The sequence below is a fragment of the Heterodontus francisci genome, chromosome 4 (genome assembly GCF_036365525.1).
Source record: "Heterodontus francisci isolate sHetFra1 chromosome 4, sHetFra1.hap1, whole genome shotgun sequence".
NCBI classification, from domain to species: domain Eukaryota; kingdom Metazoa; phylum Chordata; class Chondrichthyes; order Heterodontiformes; family Heterodontidae; genus Heterodontus; species Heterodontus francisci.
The window spans coordinates 45,785,838-45,810,112 of NC_090374.1; the positions used below are offsets into that span (position 1 = coordinate 45,785,838).

Sequence of the window (24,275 nt, forward strand, 5' to 3'; positions counted from 1 at the left end):
TTTCATGGTTTGGAACTCCTAGGCATTAAATGGAAGGGCTTCCTCTGGCCGACGTGCAAGATACAGGATCAAATACTGAAATGGACTTGTAACAAACAAAGATGACTACAGCTTATGTCAGTGTGCCACTGAGTACCCTAAAGGAGAAGTCAGCCTGGCATATGGCACTGGGTTTGGATATATGGAAATCAGAGTGACTGATATGATGCAAACAGCCCTTTGTAGGTCCTTCTCATGCTGAAGGCAGATGCCCATTCTATAAATGTAGAAACTCTTGAGGTTTGCACTGATTGCTGGTAGAAGGCATTACCTGGAGGCCAGGGATGAGAACATGTGCAGGGCTTGGCACTTGGATATATCATTAAGTTGTAGAGAGTTCTTAAACATGGTGATAGACTTCAATGCATGACAAACATCTGGTTGGCTAAAACAAAAATGAAATAACATTTATATGTTTAGTTTCTACCTAAGGTTAAAGAGATTGAGAACTAGAAATTTAGAGTGGTGACATGTCTGTGTGCTGACTGGAACTTGTGTTGGAAAAGGTTAGAAACAACGTTTCATTGGGGAGGCTTTCTTCAAGTTGGGCTTAAATGTAGAAGAACCTAGATCTTTTATCCCTTTTTTTGATAAATGGCAAATTAAATTTGATATTGTGAAATGTGAGGCAATAAATTTGGTCGGAGGAAGAGGGAGGCCACTTACTTGTTGGAAGTTAAACTAAATGAGATAAAGCAGGAAAGTGATCTGGTAATACACCAGCATGGACTCGATGGGCTGAATGGCCTCCTATGTCATTATGACTCTATGACCTAACTGGCTAACAGTAGCAATGTAAATTGGTAATGTGATTAAAGAGTGCAAAAAATGCACTTGCGTTCATTTCTAGAGGAATAGAATAGAAACGTGGAGAGGGGTTCAATCTATAGAACCTTGGTTAGACCACACTTGAGTACAGTACACAGTCTGGTCTCTATACTACAGAAAGAATATTGAAGCACTAGAGAAGGTGTAGAAGAGGTTTACAAGAATGTTATCAAAATTAAAAGGATAAATATCAGGGAAGATTGAACAGGCTGTGACTCCTTATTTTTCTGAATAAGAGGAGACCTTCTAGATGTCTTTAAAATTATGAAGAGGGTTTGATATGGTGGATGTGGAAAAACAGTTTCCACTTGTGGTAGATCCAGAACAAGGGGGCATAATATAAGATAGCCACTATTGGATCAAATAAAGAATGCAGGTGGAGTTTCTTTACACGGTGACGAGACTGCGGTGCTCGTTGGCATGTGTTATGGTTGAAGCAGATATCATTGGCACTTTTAAGGGGAGGCTTGATGCATATACGAGGCAGAAGGGAATTAAGGAATATTGGGGCATGATGAAATGAGGTGTGGAGTATATATACTGGCATAGAGCAGTTATACCAAAGGCCTGTTTCTGTATTGCAGATTCTGTGTAATTCTTTCTACTGCTGTCCAATGGAGCAAAACCTAGTAATGAAATGTTATTTCTAACTCTTTTTCCTCTTATTAACATGTACTCTAGAAGAACTTGATACTTGCAATAGAGAAGCACACAAAGTCATAACACACGAGGTGTACAGTAGGAGTGAGAGTGCTGCTGGTGCTGAATGTAAAGAAGGCATGTGACTCTAGTTCTAAAATATATTGAGCAGGAGTGGTAACAGAAAGGAGGGCACAGAGCCGTGTTGGCTTTTAGGATTATTGAGTGCAACGAGCACTAGATTTGTCCCACTGTAGGTTACAAAATCGAAGAATAAAAAACGTATTTATTCATTCAACAACTAATTTACTTTATTTACTTAATTTGACAGAAATACAATGCAGACTATGAATTAACAGCTAAAGACGGAGCTGACACTCTGGCATTTATTGCACTGATAGAAGAGAAGCTTCGTCCAGCATTGGTAAATAATTCAAGCAGCATATTCTCCAATGGCATTCCTCAATTACGGGGCTTACATTTATGTCTCAGTAAAATTATGGTTCTTGATTTTATGAGTCCTGTTAAAAATTCCGCTTTTATTTCTCCCATCTGGCACCACTGAATAAACCTTCTGCAACTTTGGTTAGGCTCCCTCTATGTCAAATCTTGTGACGCATCTGTCATTTAACGCTGTCATGTCAGAATTTCTTTGGCTACTTTTTTCCACAGATAATTTGGACAAATAATTTTAGTGCCAGATTTATAAAAGGGATATATGTTCTCTCAAATGTACATTTTTTAAAAATGGCACAAAACAAAATAATTTTTCTTAATCGTTCATATGATGTGGGCGTTACTGGCTAGGCCAGCATTTATTGCCCATCTCTAATTGCCCTTGAGAAGGTGGTGGTGAGCTGCCTTCTTGAACTGCTGTAGTCTGTGGGCTGTGTATCAGCACCCACAGTGCTGATAGGAAGGGAGTTCCAGGATTCCCACTTGGGAGACTTATAGAACAGTACAGCACAGTACAGGCCCTTCGGCCCATGATGTTGTGCCGAACCTTTAACCTACTCTAAGATCAAACTAACTACCTACCCTTCATTCTACTATCATCCATGTACCGATCCAAGAGTCGCTTAAATGCCCCTAATGTATCTGCTTCTACTACCACCGCTGGCAGCGCATTCCACGCACCCACCACTCTCTGTGTAAAGAATCTACCTCTGACATCTCCCCGAAACCTTCCTCCAAAGCAAATGCACATGGGATACAAGGTAACTTGATGAGGTGGATTCAAAATTGGCTTAGCTGTAGGAGACAGAGAGTGATGACAGACGGCTGTTTTAGTGACTGGAAGCCAGTGGCGTACCACAGGAATCTGTGCTGGGTCCCCTATTATTTGTCATTTATATAAATGACATAGATAGGGCGGCACAGTGGCGCAGTGGTTAGCACTGCAGCCTCACAGCTCCAGGGACCCGGGTTCGATTCCGGGTACTGCCTGTGTGGAGTTTGCAAGTTCTCCCTGTGTCTGCGTGGGTTTTCTCCAGGTGCTCCGGTTTCCTCCCACAAGCCAAAAGACTTGCAGGTTGATAGGTAAATTGGCTGGTATAAATTGTCACTAGTATAGGTAGGTGGTAGGGACAGGTGGGGATGTTTGGTAGGAATGTGGGATTAGTGTAGGATTAGTATAAATGGGTGGTTGATGTTCGGCACCGACTCGGTGGGCCGAAGGGCCTGTTTCAGTGCTGTATCTCTAATCTAATCTAATAGATGACTATGTGGGGGGTAGGATCAATAAGTTCGCGGATGACACAAAGATTGGCCGAGTGGTTAACAGTGAGGTGTAGTGTCTTAGGTTACAGGAAGTTATAGACGGGATGGTCAAATGGGCAGAAAAGTGACAGATGGAATTTAACGCTGAAAAGTGTGAGGTGACACACTTTGGAAGGAGTAATGTGACACGGAAGTATTCAATGAATGGCCTGACATTGGGAAGTTCCGAGGAACAAAGGGACCTTGACGTATTTGTCCATAGATCTCTGAAGGCAAAAGGGCAGGTTAATAGGGTGGAGAAAAAGGCATATGGGACACTTGCCTTTATCAATCGAGGCATAGAATCCAAAAGCAGGGAGGTCATGTTGGAGTTGTACAGAACTTTGGTAAGGCCACAGCTGGAGTACTGTGTGCAATTCTGGTCGCCACATTATAGGAAGGATGTGATTGCATTGGAGGGGGTGCAGAGGCGATTCACCAGGATGGTGCCTGGGATGGAACATTTAAGCTATGAAGAGAGGTTGGATAGGCTTGGGTTGTTTTCACTGGAGCAGAGAAGACTGAGGGGTGACCTGATCGAGGTGTACAAGATTGAGGGGCATGGACAGGGTGGATAGGGAACAGCTGTTCCCCTTAGTTGAAGGGTCAGTTATGAGGGGTTACAAGTTTAAGGTGAGGGGCGGGAGGTTTAAGGGGGATTTGAGGAAGAACATTTTTACCCAGAGGGTGGTGACGGTCTGGAATGCCCCGCCTGGGAGGGTGGTAGATGCAGGTTGCCTCACATCCTTTAAAAAGTACCTGGATGAGCACTTGGCATGTCATAACATTCAAGGCTATGGGCCAAGTGCTGGCAAATGGGATTAGGTAGACAGGTCAGGTATCTTTAATGCATCGGTGCAGACTCGATGGGCCGAAGGGCCTCTTCTGCACTGTATGATTCTGTGATTCTGACCCAGCAACAGTGAAGGAATGATGATATAGTTTCAAGTCAGGATGGTGTGTGGCTTGGAGGGGAACTTGCAGGTGGTGTGTTCCCATGCTTAAAATACTGAACAAAAGTTGTTTCCCCAGAGACTAACACATTATTTATCAGCTTGTCTAAGTTATCAAAAACATCTCTCACCCTTTTGTGTCAGAAAACCCTTTGATCTCTGAAGTGGGGGGCATAAGAGAGACAGATATTAAAATGGCATTTTAACTTCTGCAGCAGAAAGGATCCAGAAAAGACTTTCAAAAAATCAGAATCGAGAGGAGTTAGTCAAGCTAAATCAAACAAGATGACTCACTGAAGTGAGGCAGTACAGCTTGTTAATTATTTTTATGAAATTATATGGAGATAAACTGTATAGATTGAATAAGTGAATTTAATTATTGCTTTGTACATTTACCCTGCAGTGGATTTTTTTTTATTCATTCATGGGATGTGGGCGTTGCTGGCTAGGCCAGCATTTATTGCCCATTCCTAATTGCCTTTGAACTGAGTGGCCATTACAGAGGGCATTTTAAGAGTCAACCATATTGCTGTGGATCTGGAGTCACATGTAGGCCAGACCAGGTAAGGACGGCAGATTTCCTTCCATTAGCGAACCAGATGGGTTTTTACAACAAATCGACAATGGCTTCATGGTCACACTAGATTAGCTTTTTTTAAATTCCAGATTTATTAATTGAATTCAAATTTCACCATCTGCCGTGGTGGGATTCGCACGCACATCTCCAGAGCATTAGCCTGGGCCTATGGGCTACCAGTTCAGTGACATTACCACTACGCCACTGCCTCCCCTGTTTTCGAAACAGCTTAATGATTTGAACCAAGCCGATGCTCATCTAGTTTCTCAACTTGTTCACCTGTCAGAGTGATTGAAGAAACACAGATATACATTTGGAGTTGTGGGTAGGGTCCATTGTTATGCCTCAGATTATTCTGTTATACATGTAGATATCGTGAATGTAAATATTGTAAACAAATATCTGTACAAGTAAGATGCACAGAACGCTTGGAGGAGTGACATAGGCCACTGGACCCAAGAAGACACCTACGTGATTCTGCATTAAATCTGTAACAGTCACTTAATATGCAATTTTTTGATGGACTTTATATAATGGCATTTTGTATTTTCTGGCTTCTTCACAGATTTATTTTAAAATGAATCATTTTCTTCACATACTATGAATATGGGAAGATTAAATAGGTCAGAAATTATATCAGTACTGCAGCCAGATCAAATTCTAGGATAACTTGATTTAGGCTTTAAAATATTCCACCGAGAAGCAGCTCACTGTGCCACCCAGGATTATCTAAGGAGCGCCAGTTTACGTACAAGTTTGAACTTGATGTTTTATACATACCATTACAGATAAATGGTGTTTTATGACATTTCTGTACAGCTGCACACTTTCTGGGTTGATATTGAGAATTACTGCAATCTGACCCGACCATGGTTTGCTTCAAGAATCCCCTTTCCATTGAACTTCTTCTTACCAGGGCAGATGTCAAGATCTGCAATGAATCAGATTGTTCTGACCAGAGGAGAGCCACCTTTCTACAACCTCAAGGAGGTAGAAGCACAGGTAAGGGAGCTTTCTATTCACTGATATTAATGGGAGCTTTCTGATTGCTGATTGTGAAAAGGCGAAAAGTATAAAATAGTTTAATTTAACAAAAATATAGAAGCACTTTCATAACATTTGTTAAGTATCTTTTTGGGGGACTCATTTTTTCAAATTAGGGACATTGTTTTATTTGGGAAAACTGAAAAGGATTCCATAGATGCTGGACTTTGTTTTCTTTTTTAAAAAGTCATTGGACTTGATTTGTAAACAACCTTTACTGGAAGTCACTTGTCTTCAGATAAATACCCAGCAGGGGCTTTCTGACTTCAGGGAGATGTTTACAGAGAAGTGACAGGTCAAGATTTATAGGGGTCAGGAGGCTTGACTCTCTTGAGATTGTTTATGGTTTCACTTTGGACAATCAGTAGGGGTTTGAACGGTGTTTTGAAAGGAGTTTAAGAATCAACCTGCCAAGGACAAAACCCCAGCTCAGCCTTTTCTATCTTTTTGAGAAGCTCTCAGAAACGAGTGTAAGAACGCCTGGAAAGTCTGCCCAACTGATCTTCAACATTGCCTGAAAAGAACTGTTCTAGAAAGATCCCAGTGACAGCTGTCTACGTGTATTTGGGACAGCAAACCAAAAAGGGACAACGGACATCTTTCCATATCTTTTTTTCTTCAAGAATTAGCAAGTATTTGGCCAAAGTATTTTTTATTTGTCTTTTTATTTGTAACAGAGCTCTAAAGAGAAAATTTCTATTTTTCGGTTAACCCGGTGTATGTGTTGTGGTGTGTGGCAAAAGTAAAAGGGAACTTTCATATTTCAATCTGTGCATTAATGCTTTGCTTTGTTACTGGTTGTCTTGTTGTATAATAAACTGATAATTTTGTGGTTTATTAAAGAAACCTGGTTGGTGCATTTTATTCTGGGATGAAGAGTAGATATAAGATGACTATCGGAAAAATGGGATGCACTGCTGACAACGGTGATGTTCAGAGAACATGTACAGCTATTTTAGTCATAGAGTGATACAGCACTGAAACAGGCCCTTCAGCCCACTGAGTCTGTGCCAACCGACAACCACCCATTTATACTAATCCTACATTAATCCCATATTCCCTGCCACATCCCCACCATTCTCCTGCCACATACCTACACTAGGGGCAATTTACAATGGCCAATTTACCTATCAACCTGCAGGTCATTGGCTGTGGGAAGAAACTGGAGCACCCGGCGGAAACCCACGCGGTCACAGGGAGAACTTGCAAACTCCGCACAGGCAGTACCCAGAACTGAACCCGGGTCGCTGGAGCTGTGAGGCTGCAGTACTAGCCACTGCACCACTAATTGAGTTTCAGCAGTCTATGAACCAACTTACCACTAATTAAATCAATTGAGACAGTCCAAAGCACACAAACCAACTGTAAAACCAATAGCAGCCAAGACCCTTGTTCTCCCTAATTGGATATGGAATAGCTTTCATCCTAATTGAGGCATGGTCTGGAGTTGGCTAGTTTGGTCACCTCTTCTAATCTCTTCTTTCCTGGCTTAACATCTATTGTCCATATTCCTGCCTGTAAACAATCTTGCATTAAAGGTGCTATACAAATGGTTGGTATTAGACATGCTGTACCTTGAATGTTACATTCAATTCTGGTCACTAAGGCACAAGGGAGGCATTTCGAGCCCTTGAAGCATCGCATGTCAGAAGAAATGTTAAGGAGACAGTTTAGAAAAATGCGGACTCTTCATCTTTTAAAGGAGGAGAATGGAAAGGGTTTTGTAGAGATATGTGAAACTAAGTGGCATAGAAAATATTGTTCCTGAGTACCATTTCAAGGAACTGGTAAATCGTTCAGTATTGATGTTAGGAAGCTCTTCTTTGCAACTGTGTGATTGACATATGGAAAGGCCTTTCAAATAGAATAGCCTGTAGTAGAGCAGAAAACTTTAAAGTCTTTCAAGTGGTTGTGATGCAGGTACTATAGGTGTCTATGGAAGAACCAAGGGAATGATTTTTACAATTTTAGAAGACACTGGGTCAGTAACTGTATGGACAACTGGTGATGCCCTTATACACAGAGTTGAACTTTAAGCTCCATATATTTTATCCATTATCAAGATTGCTGACTTCTACTGCAATATTGCTTGCTTCACATCCCAGTGCCACTGGAACCCTAGTCCACACTATAGCTACTTCCAGCCTTGACTGTTTGATGCCCTCATCACTAAACTCTTGAGCTCCACCATACAACTTGCACAAAGTCCTCCTTGTGCATCACTTCTGCATCCTTATGCAAAAAGGATTGCTTCCATGACTGCCTTTGTTATCAAATTGTTCAACATCAAGTCATTGAGCATAAGATCCTTCAACTCAGCAATGAGCAGGCCTAAGCCATCTTATTTGGTTTCTGACAAAAACTCCATACATATGCACCAGTTCCATTCCCCTCCACAGATGTTCACAGATTGAATCAGCAGGCAAGAAACCTTGATGTGCTGTTCAACTATGAATTGAACTTTAAGCCCCATATATTTTATCCATTAGCAAGATGGCTGACTTCCACAGCAATATTCTTGCTTCGCCTCCCAGTGCCACTGAAACTCTTGTCCACACTTTAGCTACTTCCAGCCTTGACTCTTTAATGCCCTCATCACTAAACTCTTGAGCTCCACCATACAACGTGCCCAAAGTCCTGCTTGTGCATTGCTTCTACATTCCCTGCTTTTGAGCATATCAAATTCAAAATCTTCCTGCTTATTTAAAAATCAATGTGTTCCTGCATCCCTCCCCCAACCTCCCATTTCCTTTTCAACATCCTGTAGTCCTAGAGCCCTGTCCATGCTCTCCATCCTCCAATTCTTGCCAATCCCATCTTCTGTCCATTGTAGAATGCCTGATCATCATAGCCTTTTCCTTTAGAGCTCTCTCCCTAAACCCTGTGCCTGCTGCTTGTTTCCCTGGCTCTAAGTGCTGTGTTATCTTTTTGAAAATGCTTTTGGTCATTCCTGCTGTTGCGTGGGTCATCTGTTGCTCGGGTTCTGTAAAGTGCCTCTGATGTTTTCTACATTAAAAGTACTATATAAATGCAAGTTGTTATGGGAGAAGTGGCAGGGGGTGTGAGCGTAGATGTTCTCCTGAAGACAAGGCCGTTGTGCCATGCATGGTGCAATTTCTCCATGTTGCTAAATTCCAGTCTCAATGTCATTACTACGGGACAGTGATGTTGGGTGTTGAGTATTTCTGCAAAGGAAAGGAAATAGGAAGGAAATGCATCCCTGTGTAAATCTTGCGCAAGCCCCAAGCATCGTCTTAGTGGCATTGGCAGAAATGTGGAAATGCAGGGTGCCCTGCTCTGAAATACTGTTGGTGGTCACCCTGGCTAGACTGGGAATGGGGAGGGAAAATATAGGGAGGAAGATTTAAAAAGCAGTAGATCCCTGCAGATCTATTAAAGCTGAATGATATAGATGTGCCTTGCAGATCTACATTAGCATATGTGCAGTCCCTTGGAGATCTATGATCTAGTTATAAATGAGCAAATTTGCAACATCACTGCACTGTGCTTATCCATATGGATCAAATAACAGCACAAGGACTGATCAATTTTTGTATTGATTCGCCATTTCTTTTGAATGGAACTGCGACAATAAAAAAAACTGGAATAATTCATATGAAACAGAAAAGATTCAAAAGTCATGTGGATAAGGAATGTATCAGGATGGCAATGCTTTAGAAAATAGCTTGAAAGCAAGAAGATCTCATGTTTAATCCCTGGTCTATGCTGAATAAGTTGGTGGTAAGGGTGCTACAATTACCATCCATGTCCTTGGGAAAGGGAGAGGAGAATAAATTGGCACACTGCTGACTCCTGGCGTAAAGTGCACCTGTAAGGAGAGGATTGGGCTTGACTGTAATTCCCCTTGCAGTTGAATAGCCTGCCAACTCTTCCTCCTTACAGTTGAACATAAAAATATGGCAATGTATGAATTATTTCAGGAATCAAGAGACTGCCCTGTTAAATATCCTATTATTCAGTATCACTCTGATTTTATGTTGATGAAGTACAATTTCATTTAACTATGTAACTGGCTTAATTATGATGCTGTGGCATGTTTTGAACAGATCTACAGAGATGCCAAGGAGTGTCTGAACCTTCTTTCCTACAGATTGGGAACATCAGATTTCTTCTTTGGGAAAATGTGAGTATTGATAGGGAAGAAATGCTCTGAGCAAAAGTTTCAAGAAGGAACAGATATAAACTACCTACTGAGCCCCTCCGATTGGTGCCCTAATTATCCACCTTGATTGGCTACCCCGAATTTACCCAGGGTTTCATCTGACTCTGAACCAGTACAGCTGTTTCTCCAGGCCCCCATCCCACACCATGGCAATTGAGCCTTTGATTATTCATCAGAGGGGAAGGGGAGAGGCAAAACTGTTTCTACTTTAAGAGATAATGGAAGATATACTGTGTTGCTTATAATATTTCAAAGGGAAGTCAACTACAGAACCAATATTGATTGTTCAGGGACTTGTTAAATTACACTTGTGTACCTTTTTAGAACTGTGCACTTTTGTAAACTGATTATTTTTCTCAGTATCTTATGTATGTTAAAAGAAAGTTGGGATACTGTATTGACAAAACTGTTAGACTTCTGTATTTTATGTCATATAATTTTGGAGTAGCTGGTGATGACATGAAAGGTGCCTCCTCTCTCTCAATTTCCAAATGAAGGCTCGAAAATTGATCTGTGTCTGAAGGTTTTATACAGGTGCTAATTAAACTGTATGTAACCAAGCCAATAACAGATCTTCTGAAGAAAAGTAATGTGTAAGCACCTCTGCTCATCCGTGTTAGTATGCACCGTTGTGCCTGTACTCATGAGTGATGATAGCTCTGACTTCAGATACTTTTGGACAGCTTAAGTGACGGGAAATTTTCTTTGGTTCTGGCAAAAGATCTGATCTCTGGGTGGAGTGGAAATTCTGTTACCTGCATTCAGTATTTGCATTGCGATGGTCTACATATTTAATTCAAAAGTCCTGCTGCTTTTTGAGCTGTATGAAATAGTTTTTAAAAGGGTTTTTTCTTTTTAAATATTGCACGGAATCAGTATCTTGTATGTTTTCATCTGTATATGAAATAACTTCTAAATAAATCCAACCCAAGAATTTTAGTCTAGAGTAGTATTATGAGTGACTGGCAAATGTTGTGGTCACCCCATGTGATCTCTACTGTATTATGTAGACTGTAGTTTTTAATCATGGGATTAGATCCCATACATGAATCAGGTTTCATTATAGGGGAGTCTATCTACTTATGGAAACTACCTTTGCGATGAACACAAGAGAAAAGTATTGGGGGATAAAATGCAATCTGCAACAATTAGTGGCAGCTATGGTGGCCTAAATATCACAAACCAGATAGGCTGTTTAAAGTTTAAATTAAGGTAAGACGAAGCAGCTGCTGTAAGCACAAGATTCTGGAAAATGGGGACAGGGATTTACAAGTAGCTTTGCTTGACAGCAGAGGAAAGCCAGCAGTGAATGTTGGAACAGGACATGGAGTGGTGAAGGCGCAAGACCGAAGAAAAAGAGCATCAGTGCAAGTATGAGAGCAATTGCAAGGCAGGGGTATAAGAAACAGCAGCATTGGAGTGCACACAAAGTGGTAACGAGCAGGCTGGTAACTGCCACAAAATAATTAATGCTCTTGCAAATGTTTATAAAGGTGACTACATAGATTGATATTTGAATTATTAATGTGGAGAGAGAAGTACAGCTGAAAGGCTGGTGCTCTTTATCTTAATAATAAAGTGTTTACTGCATTTTTCAGGAATCAATCTGATGCATGGTGTGAATATAATATAAACCACATGATTCTTGCTTTTAACCTCAACAGCAACATATAGGATTACATTTAAAATCTTCCCACTTTATATTAACCAAGAGCACAGAACAGAGGTATTGAGGAAAAAGCCTGAGCGTTAACAACTGTGCCATAATTGGTGTTTTATAACTTGAGTCTTCATTGTTTTATCTCTAGACCAACCAGTTTTGATGCCTTTGCATTTGGATTTCTTGCTCCTCTATATAAAGCAGAGTTCCCTAATGCGCACCTCCAGAAGCATTTGCATCAGCTGCATAATCTGTGTCAATTCTGTGACAACATCCTGAATCAGTACTTCATACAAAACACTGCAGGTGAGTCACTGGACATGGTGGGTGGACTGCAGTACATACCCACCCTAATTTATTCAAGATTTGTGCAGCATTTCAGTAAAAGCACAGTGGCCTTGTGTTACATGTAATATGTAAAATGCTCCAGAAATAACTTGTATCAGGAATGGATATGCCAGAAATTTATTAGTGCGGGGTAGGAGATATTTGCTTTTGCCAAGCATGTACTTGTATTAAAGTTACAGTGAATTTCATTGGAAATGGTTACCGATTTTACTGTAAGCCAGTTTTTTTAATGGCGTTATTTTTGAATTAGAGTAATACATCTGTCATGGCGAAACTGTGGCAGATGGAGTTCAGTGTAGGAAAGTGTGTGATCATTCACTTTGGACCCAAGATAGATCAGAGTATTTTCTGAGGCTGCGTTTGCTGACAACGCAACCACAAGGTGGCGCAGTACTAGCACATGCACAAATGCAGCCTCTTCCACTGAAACGTTACTGTCTGCAACGTCTCAGGCAGCTGCCAGTAATAAAGATAGCGCTGCTCAATTTATCCAAAAAGACAAATTCAACTCGAAAATCCCCACGGTGGTTGCCATCGCCACCTCCATCTCACCCCCAACAGTTCCCAGCTCCCTCCTGCCATCGCGCTTCTCTTCACCGTTCCCTCCTGCGCCCATCTTCTCGCCGCTCACTCCCCGCTGCCTTTCCTTAGCCACTTGTCCGGTCCCCCTCCCACCCCCCAGCCGCTTGCTCCCCACTCCTTGCTTCCCCTCCCTACACCCCGCTCTCTGGCCGCAGTCTCCCTGCTTCCCCCCCGCCCCCCCAGCTGCTCGCTCCAGGCTGCGCTGCTGTCCTCCTCTCAGCCACTTGCTCCCATGTTCAATCATTCCCCGCTGCGCTGCCTGAAGAAGCAAGATGGGTCACGAAGGGTGACCGGGCGACATGAGAGCGAGTGGCTGAGAGGAGGGAAGCGCTGAAGCCTGGAGCGAGCGTCTGGAAGGGAGTGGGGGGGTGGGGGAAGTGGGGAACGAGCAGCCAGAGAGCGGAATGGAGGGGAAGCGAGGAGCAGGGAACGATCGGCGAAGGGGGAGGAGCAAAGGCGAGATCTAGAGCAAGCGGTTGAAGGGCCCGGTGGGGGGGAGCGGCATTTGGAGGGTGGGGGGGAGCGGTGGCCGAAGAGGCAGAGCGGCTGTTGGGACGGGAACAAGTAGCTGAGGGGAGGGGGTGCGAGTGGCTGAGGGAACACAGCAGCATGGCATGGAGTGAGCAGTCGAGCGGGGTCATAGAGATATACAGCACAGAAACAGGCCCTTCAGCCCACCAAGTCCTTGCCGGCCATCAAGTTTATCTATTCTAATTCCGTTTTCCAGCACTTGGCCCATAGCCTTGTATGCTTTGGCGTTTCAAGTGCTCATCTAAATACTTCTTAAATGTTGAGGGTTCCTGCCTCTACCACCCCTTCAGGCAGTGTGTTCAAGACTCCAACCACCATCTGGGTGAAAAATGTTTTCCTCAATTCCCCTCTAAACCTCCTTAAATCTATGCCCTTTGGTTATTGAACCCTCCGCTAAGGGAAAATGTTTCTTCCTATCTAACCTATCAATGCCCCTCATAATGTGTATACCTCAATCAAGTCTCCCCTCAGCCTTTTCTGCTCTAAGGAAAACAACCGTAGCCTATCCAGTCTCTCTTCATAGCTGAAATGCTGCAGCCCAGGCAACATCCTGGTGAATCTCCTCTGCATCCTCTCCAGTGCAGTCACATCCTTCCTATAGTGTGGCAACCAGAACTGTACACAGTACTCCAGGTGTGGCCTAACTATTGTTTTATACAGCTCCATCATAACCTCCCTGCTCTTATATTCTGTGCCTCGGCTAATAAAGGCAAGTATCCCATATGCCTTTCGAACCACCTTATCTACCTGTGCTGCTGCCTTCGGTGATCTATGGACAAGTACACCAAGGTCCCGCTGACCCTCTACTTCCTAGGGTCCTTCCATCCATTGTATATTCCCTTGCCTTGTTAGTCCTCCCAGAATGCATCAGCTCACACTTCTCAGGATTAAATTCCATTTGCCACTGCTCTGCCCATCTTACCAGCCCATCTATATCGTCCTTAATCTAAGGCTTTCCTCATCACTATTTACGACCCCATCAATTTTCGTGTCATCTGCGAACTTACTGATCATACTTCTTATATTCACGTCTAAATCATTAATGTACACTGCAAACAACAAGGGTCCCAGCACCGATCCCTGTGGTACACCACTGGTCACAGGCTTCCAATTGCAAAAACAACCCTCGACCATCACCCTCTGCCTCCTGCCACTAAGCCAATTTTGGATCCAATTTGCCAAATTGCCCTGGATCCCATGGGCTCTTACCTTCTTAGCCAATCTTCCATGCGGGACCTTATCAAAAGCCTTACTGAAGTCCATGTAGACTGCATCAACTGCTTTACCTTCATCTACGCATCTAGTCACCTCCTTGAAGAATTCAATCAAATTTGTTACACATGATCTTCTTCCCCTGACAAAGCCATGCTGACTAACCTTGATTAATCCCTGCCTCCAAGTGGAGATTAATCCTGTCCCTGAGGATTTTTTCCAATAGTTTCCCTACTACTGATGTTAGACTCACTGGCCTGTAATTACCTGATTTATCCCTACTACCCTTCTTGAATAATGGTACCACGTTCACTGTCCTCCAGTCCTCTAGCACCTCTCCTGTGGCCAGAGAGGATTTGAAAATTTGTGTCAGAGCCCCTGCAATCTCCTCCCTTGCTTCACATAACAGCCTGGGATACATCTCATCTGGACCTGGGGATTTATCCACTTTTAAGCCTGTTAAAACTGCTAATGCCTTTTCCCTTTCAATGCTAATTTGTTCAAGTATATCACAATCCCCCTCCCTGATCTCTGCACCTACATTGTCCTTCTCCATAGTGAACACAGATGAAAAGTAATCATTTAAAACCTCGCCTACGCCTTCAGGCTCCACATGGATTGCCACTTTGGTCCTTAATGGGCCCTATTCTTTCCCTGATTATCCTTTTGCCCTTAATATACTTATAAAACACTTTGGGATTTTCCTTTATCTTGCCCGCCAGTGTTTTTCCATGCCCCCACTTCACCCCCTAATTACTTTCTATACTCCTCTAGGGTCTCCGCAGTTTTCAGCCCCCTGAATCTGCCATAAGCCTTTTTTTTTCCTTATCCAATCCTCTATCCCTTGACTTCCAGTGTTCCCTGGACTTGTTGGTCCTACCGTTCACCTTTACGGAACATGTTGGCCTTGAACTCTCACTATTTCCTTTTTGAATGACTCCCACTGGTCTGAAGTCGACTTTCCTACAAGTAGCTGCTCCCAGTCCACTTTGGCCAGATCCTGTTTTATTTTATTGAAATCGGGGTGAAGCAGAGATGGTGGGAGGGAGCAGAATATGGGTGAATGGAGACAATTTTTGAGGGGTGAGGAGGTCATTGTGTGGTGATGTCATGTGCGCACATGAGCACATTCATACTGGCAAGCTGGCAAATGTTCACACGCACTGATGACATTCGCGATCACTCTGCGTTGTCGTGAGTCACTTTGATCTTCTAAATGGCGTGAAGTTAGGAACTGTGGATGAGCAGAGAGTACTTCATAGGCTCAAGTATGGAAATGGCTAAAAGCTATTGGACAGGCACAAAAAATAATTAAAATGGCAAATGAAATGTTGACCTTTACCTTAGGGCTGGAATAAAAAGGGATGAAAGCTATGTTATAGCTGTACGGAGCTCTCCTTAGACCATATCTGGAGTATGGCATTCAGTTCTGGGCATTGCACCTCAGAAGGGTATGTTGGTCTTAGAGGAGGTGCAATACAGATTCACCAAATTGATACCTGGGTTGAAAGGGTTAAATTATTGACCACTTCCATGGACTAGACTTGCATTCCCTTGAATATAGAAGATTAATTGGTGATCTAAGTGAAGTTACAATGATTAAAGGATTTGATGGAATAGATAAAGAGAAACAATTTTCTTTAGTGGAGAGTCCAAACAAGGGGGCTTGACCTTAAAGTTAGCAATGGGCTGTTGGAAGTGTGATGTCAGAAAGCACTTCTTCACACAAAGGGCAGTAGAAATCTGTAACTGTTTTTCCCCCAAAAAGCTGCTGAAGCTAGGTCAATTGAAAATCTCAAAACTGAGATTGATCTATGTTTGTGAAGCATAGGTATTCAAGGTTACGGAACCAAGGCAGGTAGTTGGGTATTAAGATACAGATCAGCGATGATCTAATTAAATGGTGGGAGAAGATCAAGGTGCTGACCTCTGTTCCTATAAGGATATGTCTTGTTAACTGCTCAAAGCCCGTATCTTCCACTGATGGGAAATCCAGTTTCCTGCATGTTTGAGGGTCTGCTGGATGAGTTTCATTAAAAGCAAAGCAAAATTCCTTATGCCGCCCAAGGGAGTGAGAAGATATAAAAATATTGTTCCATCAATGTGCTTGAGATTAGGCTTACAACAGAATGAATCTGAGTTGTAGGATTGTTTGGATAGCCTGTAATGTCATGCTTTTACCTGCAGCTGCCGAGTTTGTATAGGAAAAGAATCCTTCAAAACGTAATCCGCCAAAGAAATCAATATGTGCCTTTTTAATCTGTCAACTCCTTATTTAACTGCGACCCCCCACCCCCCCACCCCACCGCTGTCGATCTGCTTCTGTTTCTATTCCCTTCACACACCTCCGAGCAGTTACAGAGCAGCGTTAGCAAAGTTCTCTACCATCTCCTAGTTGGAGAACTAAAATATCCTGTATGGCCAGTGAGATCTAAGAACTGGCAAAAAGAAGAAAATTCTTCAATACAAAAACAAACCGCAAGCAAAGAGCTGTAGGCAAAGAAACTCCACAGAGCAGAGCAATGAATCGGAGTTACGAGGTAGTAGGAATATAAAAGACCAATCTATCTGTCAAGAATATGCATTCTTTGTTGGCAGTGATTAGATAACTGTTTCAAACATAGAATTTAGTTTGTTTCTGGTATGAAAGGAGCCCATACTAGTGCTGCTACCATGAATGTAAATTAGTATGGGACCTGTATTTCACTGGGTTAAGAATAGGCATGTTAAACCTTAGCTCATTAACATTCTCTGCATTTATTTAACTACTCTGGGCACAATACCAATGTTCATAAACAAAAGAGTAGCGGTACAGTTAAGTGTACAGGTGCAGTTGGCTTGAAAATAGAAAGTGAAGTTTCTTTTGTTCATTTGTTCGGATGGTCTTTTGGGTGGGTTTGTTTGACAGTTCAATTCAGTTTGCTTTACAGTGTACTGTTTCATTTTATTCAAATTGTGGAGTTCTTTTGTAATCCATTTCAAGGCAGGAGTTCAGCAAATCAGTGCAAGTCTGAATTCAAAGGAAAATTCAACTATGCCAGTAATTTTCTTTGTTCTTTGTTGTTAAAGTGACAGCTTACCACAGAAGAGCACCAGAAATCTAAAATCTTGTCTGATCGCCCCTTCCCCTTTAGAGAGTATATTTACACTTGGATAGAACTCAGGTCATGGACTTCTGTGTTTATCTATGTTTAATTTCGTCTCTGAAGATTCTTTCTGTTGACTTCCAAGATACATTGATGGTGTTCGGAATCTGAAATGCATAAAAGAGCTTTTGGTATAGGTAAAGTATATAGTTTGGTTTTGAATACACTACTTCATTTTTAATTGATGAGGGACTTCAATTATGTGGATTGATTGGAGAAGCTGAGGTTCTCCTTAGAGAAGAGAAGGTTGAGAGGAGATTTGATAGAGGTGCTCAAAATTATGAGGGGTCTGTGAAGAGTAGATAGGGAAAAATTGTACCCATTGGTGGGAGGGTCAAGAACCAGAGGACACTGATCTAAGATGAATGGGGTAAAAAAACAATGGTGACCGGAGGGAAAACTTTTTTTATGCAGCAAGTGATTAGGATCAGGAGTGCACTGCCTGAGAGTGTGGTGGAGGCAGATTCAACCATGGTGTTCAAAAGGGAATTGGATATGCACCTGAGAGAGAATTTGCAGGGCTGGAGTGGGACTAGCTGAATTGCTCTTGCAGAGAGCCGGCATGGACATGACAGGCCGAATGGCTTCCTGTGCTGCAACAATTCTATGATTCTATGATGATTGTTAATATAACCTGCAATCAATTGTGTATGTTGGGATATGCAAGTATTGTTGCTTTATAAGTGCCCCAATCTCTGGGAGTTGGAACAGTTTATTGCATGCATATTCCTTTGTCTCACTGTTGCTGAAATGCTCTACTTTTCCTGCTATTTTGTTTTTTTTTCTCTCCTGCTGGCCTCTTAGAAGATATGGTGGATGCAAACCTGCAGAAGCTGACGCAACTTGTAAACAAGGAATCTAACCTGATTGAGAAGGTTGATTCGTTTAATTGCTTTTTCTATTGAACCAATCTGCTATATAAAGTGCCTTGAATAATATTTCACTCCTAGTCTAGTTAGCAAACTTAGCAGTATACATTAAAGTTTTCCTACCAGTCTATTGCATAATGCATTACAATTGAATTTTAATGCACTGTCTAGTGCCATGCTGATACAGACAAAGGAGGCTTGCTTTGTGCCGAATCAGAAGTAGGAACACGACAGTTGGCCTGTGTTCATGTACCAGAAAAGGGAATATTCATCAAAGATTCCAGTTTCCGATGGCTATCCATCAACTCTTGCCTGAAAGTGTGTGGATGTCAGGTGAGGGCAGAACCCAACTTGGCTGTGATTCCCCAGCAGTTGAATATTCTGCCAACATTCACAGTCTAAACTCTCTCATGGCATTGTTTTAGAAAGCTGATGACACCTGCAAAACTGACAGCAGGAATTACCACGTTCGTGGGAAGAGGGAAGAAAACTGGAAAAAGAAATTCCAACACGTATTTCAAATACGTGCAAAGCTGATCCTTTCTCACGCTTTGCCTGTCTTTCTGGAAAGAGTCAGTAATTCTGCTGATTATAATAACTCGCCATGTCTTAAGCGATCTGGAGCAGGAGTTAAGCATAGTGAGACAATATTGGTGTATTTTTTAAACAGTACCATTTCTGATTCTAGCCTTCAATTATGAGCGTGTTAAATTTATATATTGCAAACTTAAAACCTATTCACGTAAATAACCTTTGGAGTAAATGAACTTGTATTGTCACAGTATACAATAGATTTTGATAATTCTCACAAATAAGCAGCTTTGAAATCTAAGTAGCATTCTAAATACAGGAATGTTTACAATAATTGTATTGATCAGCAACAGTACATGGGTTAGTGCCATGTTCCCATCTTCTTTTAGTCATGTTTGACATATTAAAGCATTGGCACATATTGTGAAAGAACAGTTCTTAGGAGCAAACTTTGTTGAAGTAGCAACAAATCTAGTTGTTTAAAATTAAGTTTAAATTTAAAAATTAAATCCAATAATAAGCATGAAAACACATCTATCAAATCTTTTATTTTTTTTCCTGTAGATGGACGACAATCTTCGCAACAGCCCCCAGCACAAACCTCAAGGTGCAACCCCCTTACTTCTGACCCCCACGAACAGTGAGGCCTGCTCCTCACAATGTTGATTGCCTTGACTGCTTTTGTTGCCTGTATATTTGCAGCAAGTCTTGTGTAAACAGAACTTTAACATGGCTATGGATCTAAGGGTAGGGAAATGGGAGATAAATTAAAAAGTGCCATTTTGAGGTGAGGTATCTGAGGTTCTGCACTGAATGTGTATCCAAGATGGCGATCTGAGAGCTTCAGTCCATGCAGCGGAGCTCACTAGCTATTGTTTCCAATTCAGCAGCTGGAGCTAATCAATCAGTACCCCTTCAGACATAACATTTCAGAAACGCATTTCTGATTTTTTTGAAAAGAGCTTTAGAGTTTAAAATGTTTTAAACTACAACAGATAATCAACTGCTATTGGGAGTTCCAGGTTGACATAGCTCTACTTGTTATAGATGGGGGTAAGACATGCCAGCTTTTTGATGGGTTGACCAGGTGGCTGCCAATTCTGGAGGCAAACGTCATCTGGAAGCAGCAGCATTTCCTAGAATACGGTACTGTTTTAGCCCTGCTGTCCAACTGTTACCTGTCTTGCAACAAGTGGACAACCACTCCTTAATAGCTCTCATTTGTAGCTTGTTTGAACTGAAAAAGTTGTACCTCAAGTAATGTTTCTAAAGGGCTGTGGTTATTTGGCCTCATTCAATGCATTATTGACTCCATGGTTTTAGTGGAGACACCTTTAGTATTGTAAATAATGTTAGGATATTATTTTCTTAAAATTCCATAGATAATTAATAAAGGAAAGACAATGTCAATGTATTTAAAACATTTTTGATTTTAGAAGCAAGTGCTTTTGGCGAAAAATGTGCTTTTGAACTTTGTTCTATTACATGAATGTATGTAATGGTCACTAACGAACTGAAGTGCATGAGAAAGCAATCAATTGGAATCGGTTTAGATCTGTACCCTATCAAATTTAGTTCAGATGCTGCAGTGAATTGAAGTCATAAAACTTCTTGCAGTTGAAACTGAATCAGTTAACTTGGCTTATAGTGTCGAATTTAATCTCAATATGTCCGATGGAAAGTATCTTCAGGATGAACAAGTATTTTTGAATGTACTGTTTACAACCAAATTATTTGAACCCCAATTATTCAAGAAAGGTTGTAACTTGGTTTAAACACCATTGTTTAAACTGTAAATTAGTACAAGAATAAGTAAAATAACAGTCTGACTGATTTGCTTTAATTGCAATTCTAGTGTGATAAAACTAACTTTTTGAAAAAGGACATTATTGTGCCTTTTAATTATGTTTTTGTTCAACTCAAATTCTGCCTTGATAAAATATAGCTCCCTTTATTTAAAAAAGGTTCTCGTGCTGAAAGAAAAAACTCAAATCATTACATTTACAAAGGTCTTTGTATATGTAAATATCCTTTGAATTTTAGTACATTTTCTGTGTTTTATACTGTTACATGTTTAACGTTCTCCTCAAGAATGTTTTATTTGCAAAATCAAAATCTGCCGTCTGGACAACCTTGTGTGCAGCCAAGTGTACTGTGAAATGTTGCTAATAGCTAAATGCAAGAAAGTTCAAAGATAATTTTCAGTAGGCATCTATTTCCTTGAAATTTTCAGTTTTGAAGGTTTTTGGGGCTTGGGAATATTTGCACAAGGCTGCTTAGTAAGTTTAATTTTGAGTTGAATGTAGACACTGAACCAGCTTCTGTTAACCATCTATCTTTCTGTAGTATTCCGTTTATATCTAAATAACTGAATATGCCACTTTCAATTGATTAGTGCTGCTCAAATCCATTGATGGCTTGTATGTTTGCTTTTGTGTGCTTGGTGTAATTTGAGCAAGTGGGAACACGGTTTGTTTTTAAGTGTTGCAGAGACAGAGTAAGTTTTTCTTCTGTTTCTTGTGTAACAGCTAATACAGTTGATATTTATATTGCTGATTTAATGCTTAGGCTACCCATATTTCATATATATAGTGAGGATATTACTGCTGCATACTGCACTTTATCATTTATCTACAACAACTTGTTTTCAGATGGCCTGAATTTAGACTGGCCACACCTAAATGTCTGTGTGCATTTCATTTTTTTTTGGTAGAAGTTTTCCACAGTTATTTACTCGTTCCTGATCATGTACAATACAGCTTTTTAAAAAAATCTTAAACCTTTTATGTTGTAAAGTTGCCATAAATGCTGGAATTGCTTGTCCGAGTCTGAATTCATATGAATTTCCTGTTTGTCTGGCTTCATCAGATTTGGTGGGGTTCTTTTAAGTTACAAAACTTTCATTTTCAAATGATCCTTTTATTTGCCGGAGTGGCAAATACAGATCTGTGCACCATCACAGAAAGAGCATCAACCCAAAAAGGCAAGCAGAAGCTGCTTTGAGGAATATGTGAGCATACTTGGGTGGACAAGAGCAGCTACAAGGAGTAGTGTGTGCATATGAAGGCAGACAAGTAACTCTGAGGAACAGGTGTGCCTTTGTAGCTGCATAAAATCTGCTCTGAGAAGCAAGCTGCATAAATACAGAGGTACTCTGGTCCAAGAAGAAGACCCCCTGCCACTTTAAGGGCCGCAAGAAATAGGCAATAAATGCTGCCCTTGCCAGCGACACCCACACCCTAAGAATTAATTTTTTTTAAATGTTGCAAAGCAGATGTTGCATGGTGTTTGTAACGTAAGCACAATCTTTAAAATTTTGCATTATTGGGGTATAATTAGATTTAATATAAAAATTAGGAATACTGCCTGTAGCATGAATGTAGTTTTTGATGCATTGAGATGTAAAATATAACTAAAGTTGTTTTCGTTTCATGCTGAGTATAAATAATACTTGACTCCAACATATGTGCTTTAAGAAAGCAAGTCAGACTCTGAAGTTATCTGCATCATTTCTAAAGCAAAGTAACTGCTGGATACTTTTTAAAACTCCATTCCTACTGCAGTGTAAGCGGGTTATGCGGAGCAGGCCCGAAACAGGAGTTGAGGCCTGGGACGGATCAGCCATGATCTTATTGAATGGCAGGGCAGACTCGAGGGGCTGAATGGCCTATTCCTGCTCTTGCTTCTTGTGTTTCTTCTGCATTACTTTTACACCTTTCCCCAGTTTTGATTAAGTATTCTCTAAATTTCATAGAATTTGACTTGACGATCTACCATTAACAGTATGGGTTTTTTTGAAAGCTTCAAAAGGTGCTTACACCTCAAAGGATAAGTGTTGGAACAGTTGGCATGTTTTGGTTCTGTTTTCCTGTTGTAACCTCAGTAAAGTAATTATTTATGGATTTAACAAATGCAAATCCCTGGAGCCAAGCGATAGCCTCCTCATTTGCTGAGTTTAAGGTGATTAGTCCGCCACTTAGTCTGTGGAGGGGACACTCCTCTGTAATGTGGAGCATTGCTTGTGTCTCACCAAAAATGCATAAGGCCCCAGCAGTGGAGGTTAGCTGCCTAGGGGCCCTGGCTTGTCCTGAACCTGTTTAGCAAAGACCACTCTCGCCATCGTAATTCAAAGCCTGCCATTCGACAAATGGAGTTTGTAACAAGGAACTTGTTGGTGACTTGACGTGTTTTCCATATCTTGATCCAAAGGATGTCTGCTGGTAGATCTTGCTCAGGAAGGTTGCTCCATATGGGATGCCGAGATGGAAGGCGAGCTGTAGGTGGATTGAAAATGTCATTGTAAAGTAATGATCATGTGTGATAAAGCTACGACGGCACACCTGTTCCTCAGAGTTACTTGTCTGCCTTCATATGCATAGACTGGGGAGATGGTGGCGTAGCTTTTTTTTTTATTCGTTCATGGGATTTGGGCGTCGCTGGCTTTTATTGCCCATCCCTAATTGCCCTTGAACTGAGTAGCTTGCTAGGCCATTTCAGAGGGCATGTAAGAGTCAACCACATTCCTGTGGGTCTGGAGTCACATGTAGGCCAGAACAGGTAAGGACAGCAGATTTCCTTCCCTAAAGGACATGAGTGAACAAGATGGGGTTTTACAACAATCGATAATGGTTTCATGGCCATCATTAGACTAGCTTTTTTAAATTGTCATTGAGCTAGTAATCCAGAGGCCCAGGCTCATGCCCTGGGGACACTGGATCAAATCCCACTAGGACAGCTGGTGAAATTTAAATTCAATTAATAAAAACTGGAATTGAAAGCTAGTCTCAGTAATGGTGCCATGAAACTATCAATTGTTGCAAAAACCTATCTAGTTCACTAATGTCATTTAGGGAAGGAAATCTGCTGCCCTTACCTGGTCTGGCCTATATGTGACTCCAGATCCACAGCAATGTGGTTGATTCTTAAATGCTCTCTGAAATGGCCGAGCAAGCCACTCAGTTGTGGAGGGCAAATAGGGATGGACAACAAATGCTGGCCTTGTCAGTGGTGTTCACATCCCATGAAAGAATTAAAAAAAAAAATACACCTTGGAGCTGCTCTTGTCTACCCAAGTAAGCACACTTTTGTCTGCCATTTTGGGTTGGATGCTCTTTCTGCCAGTGCACAGATCTGTATTTTCCTCTTCATTCTTGGGATGTGGGCATATTGCCCATCCCTAGTTGCCCTGAACAGGTGGTGGTGAGCCACCACCTACAATCACTGTCATACATGCATGATTCTTATTATTCCTTTTGTAGTGATTCGATACAACTGAGTGGTTTGCTAGGCCATTTCATAGAGTGGTTAAGAATCAATTGGAGTCACATGTAATCCCAGACTAGTTGAGGACAGTAGGTTTCTTTGCCTAGAGGACA

At 41.4% G+C, this 24,275-nt stretch overlaps 1 protein-coding gene across 2 annotated transcripts in view; it reads left to right on the forward strand.

The window, feature by feature from the left end:
• The window catches only part of mtx3 (metaxin 3), a 29,497-nt gene extending 6,113 nt beyond the window's left edge, over window positions 1–23,384 (forward strand). The window contains exons 4-9 of one of the 2 annotated variants that reach the window (XM_068029453.1): window positions 1,838–1,930; window positions 5,614–5,796; window positions 9,906–9,982; window positions 11,830–11,987; window positions 18,305–18,375; window positions 19,465–23,384. In XM_068029453.1, coding sequence (XP_067885554.1) covers window positions 1,838–1,930; window positions 5,614–5,796; window positions 9,906–9,982; window positions 11,830–11,987; window positions 18,305–18,375; window positions 19,465–19,566 — 684 coding nt within the window. In that variant the 3' untranslated portion in view covers window positions 19,567–23,384. The remainder of the gene's footprint in view (window positions 1–1,837; window positions 1,931–5,613; window positions 5,797–9,905; window positions 9,983–11,829; window positions 11,988–18,304; window positions 18,376–19,464) is intronic. The other variant, XM_068029452.1, reaches the window with a different exon arrangement.
• Window positions 23,385–24,275: the final 891 nt, after the last annotated feature.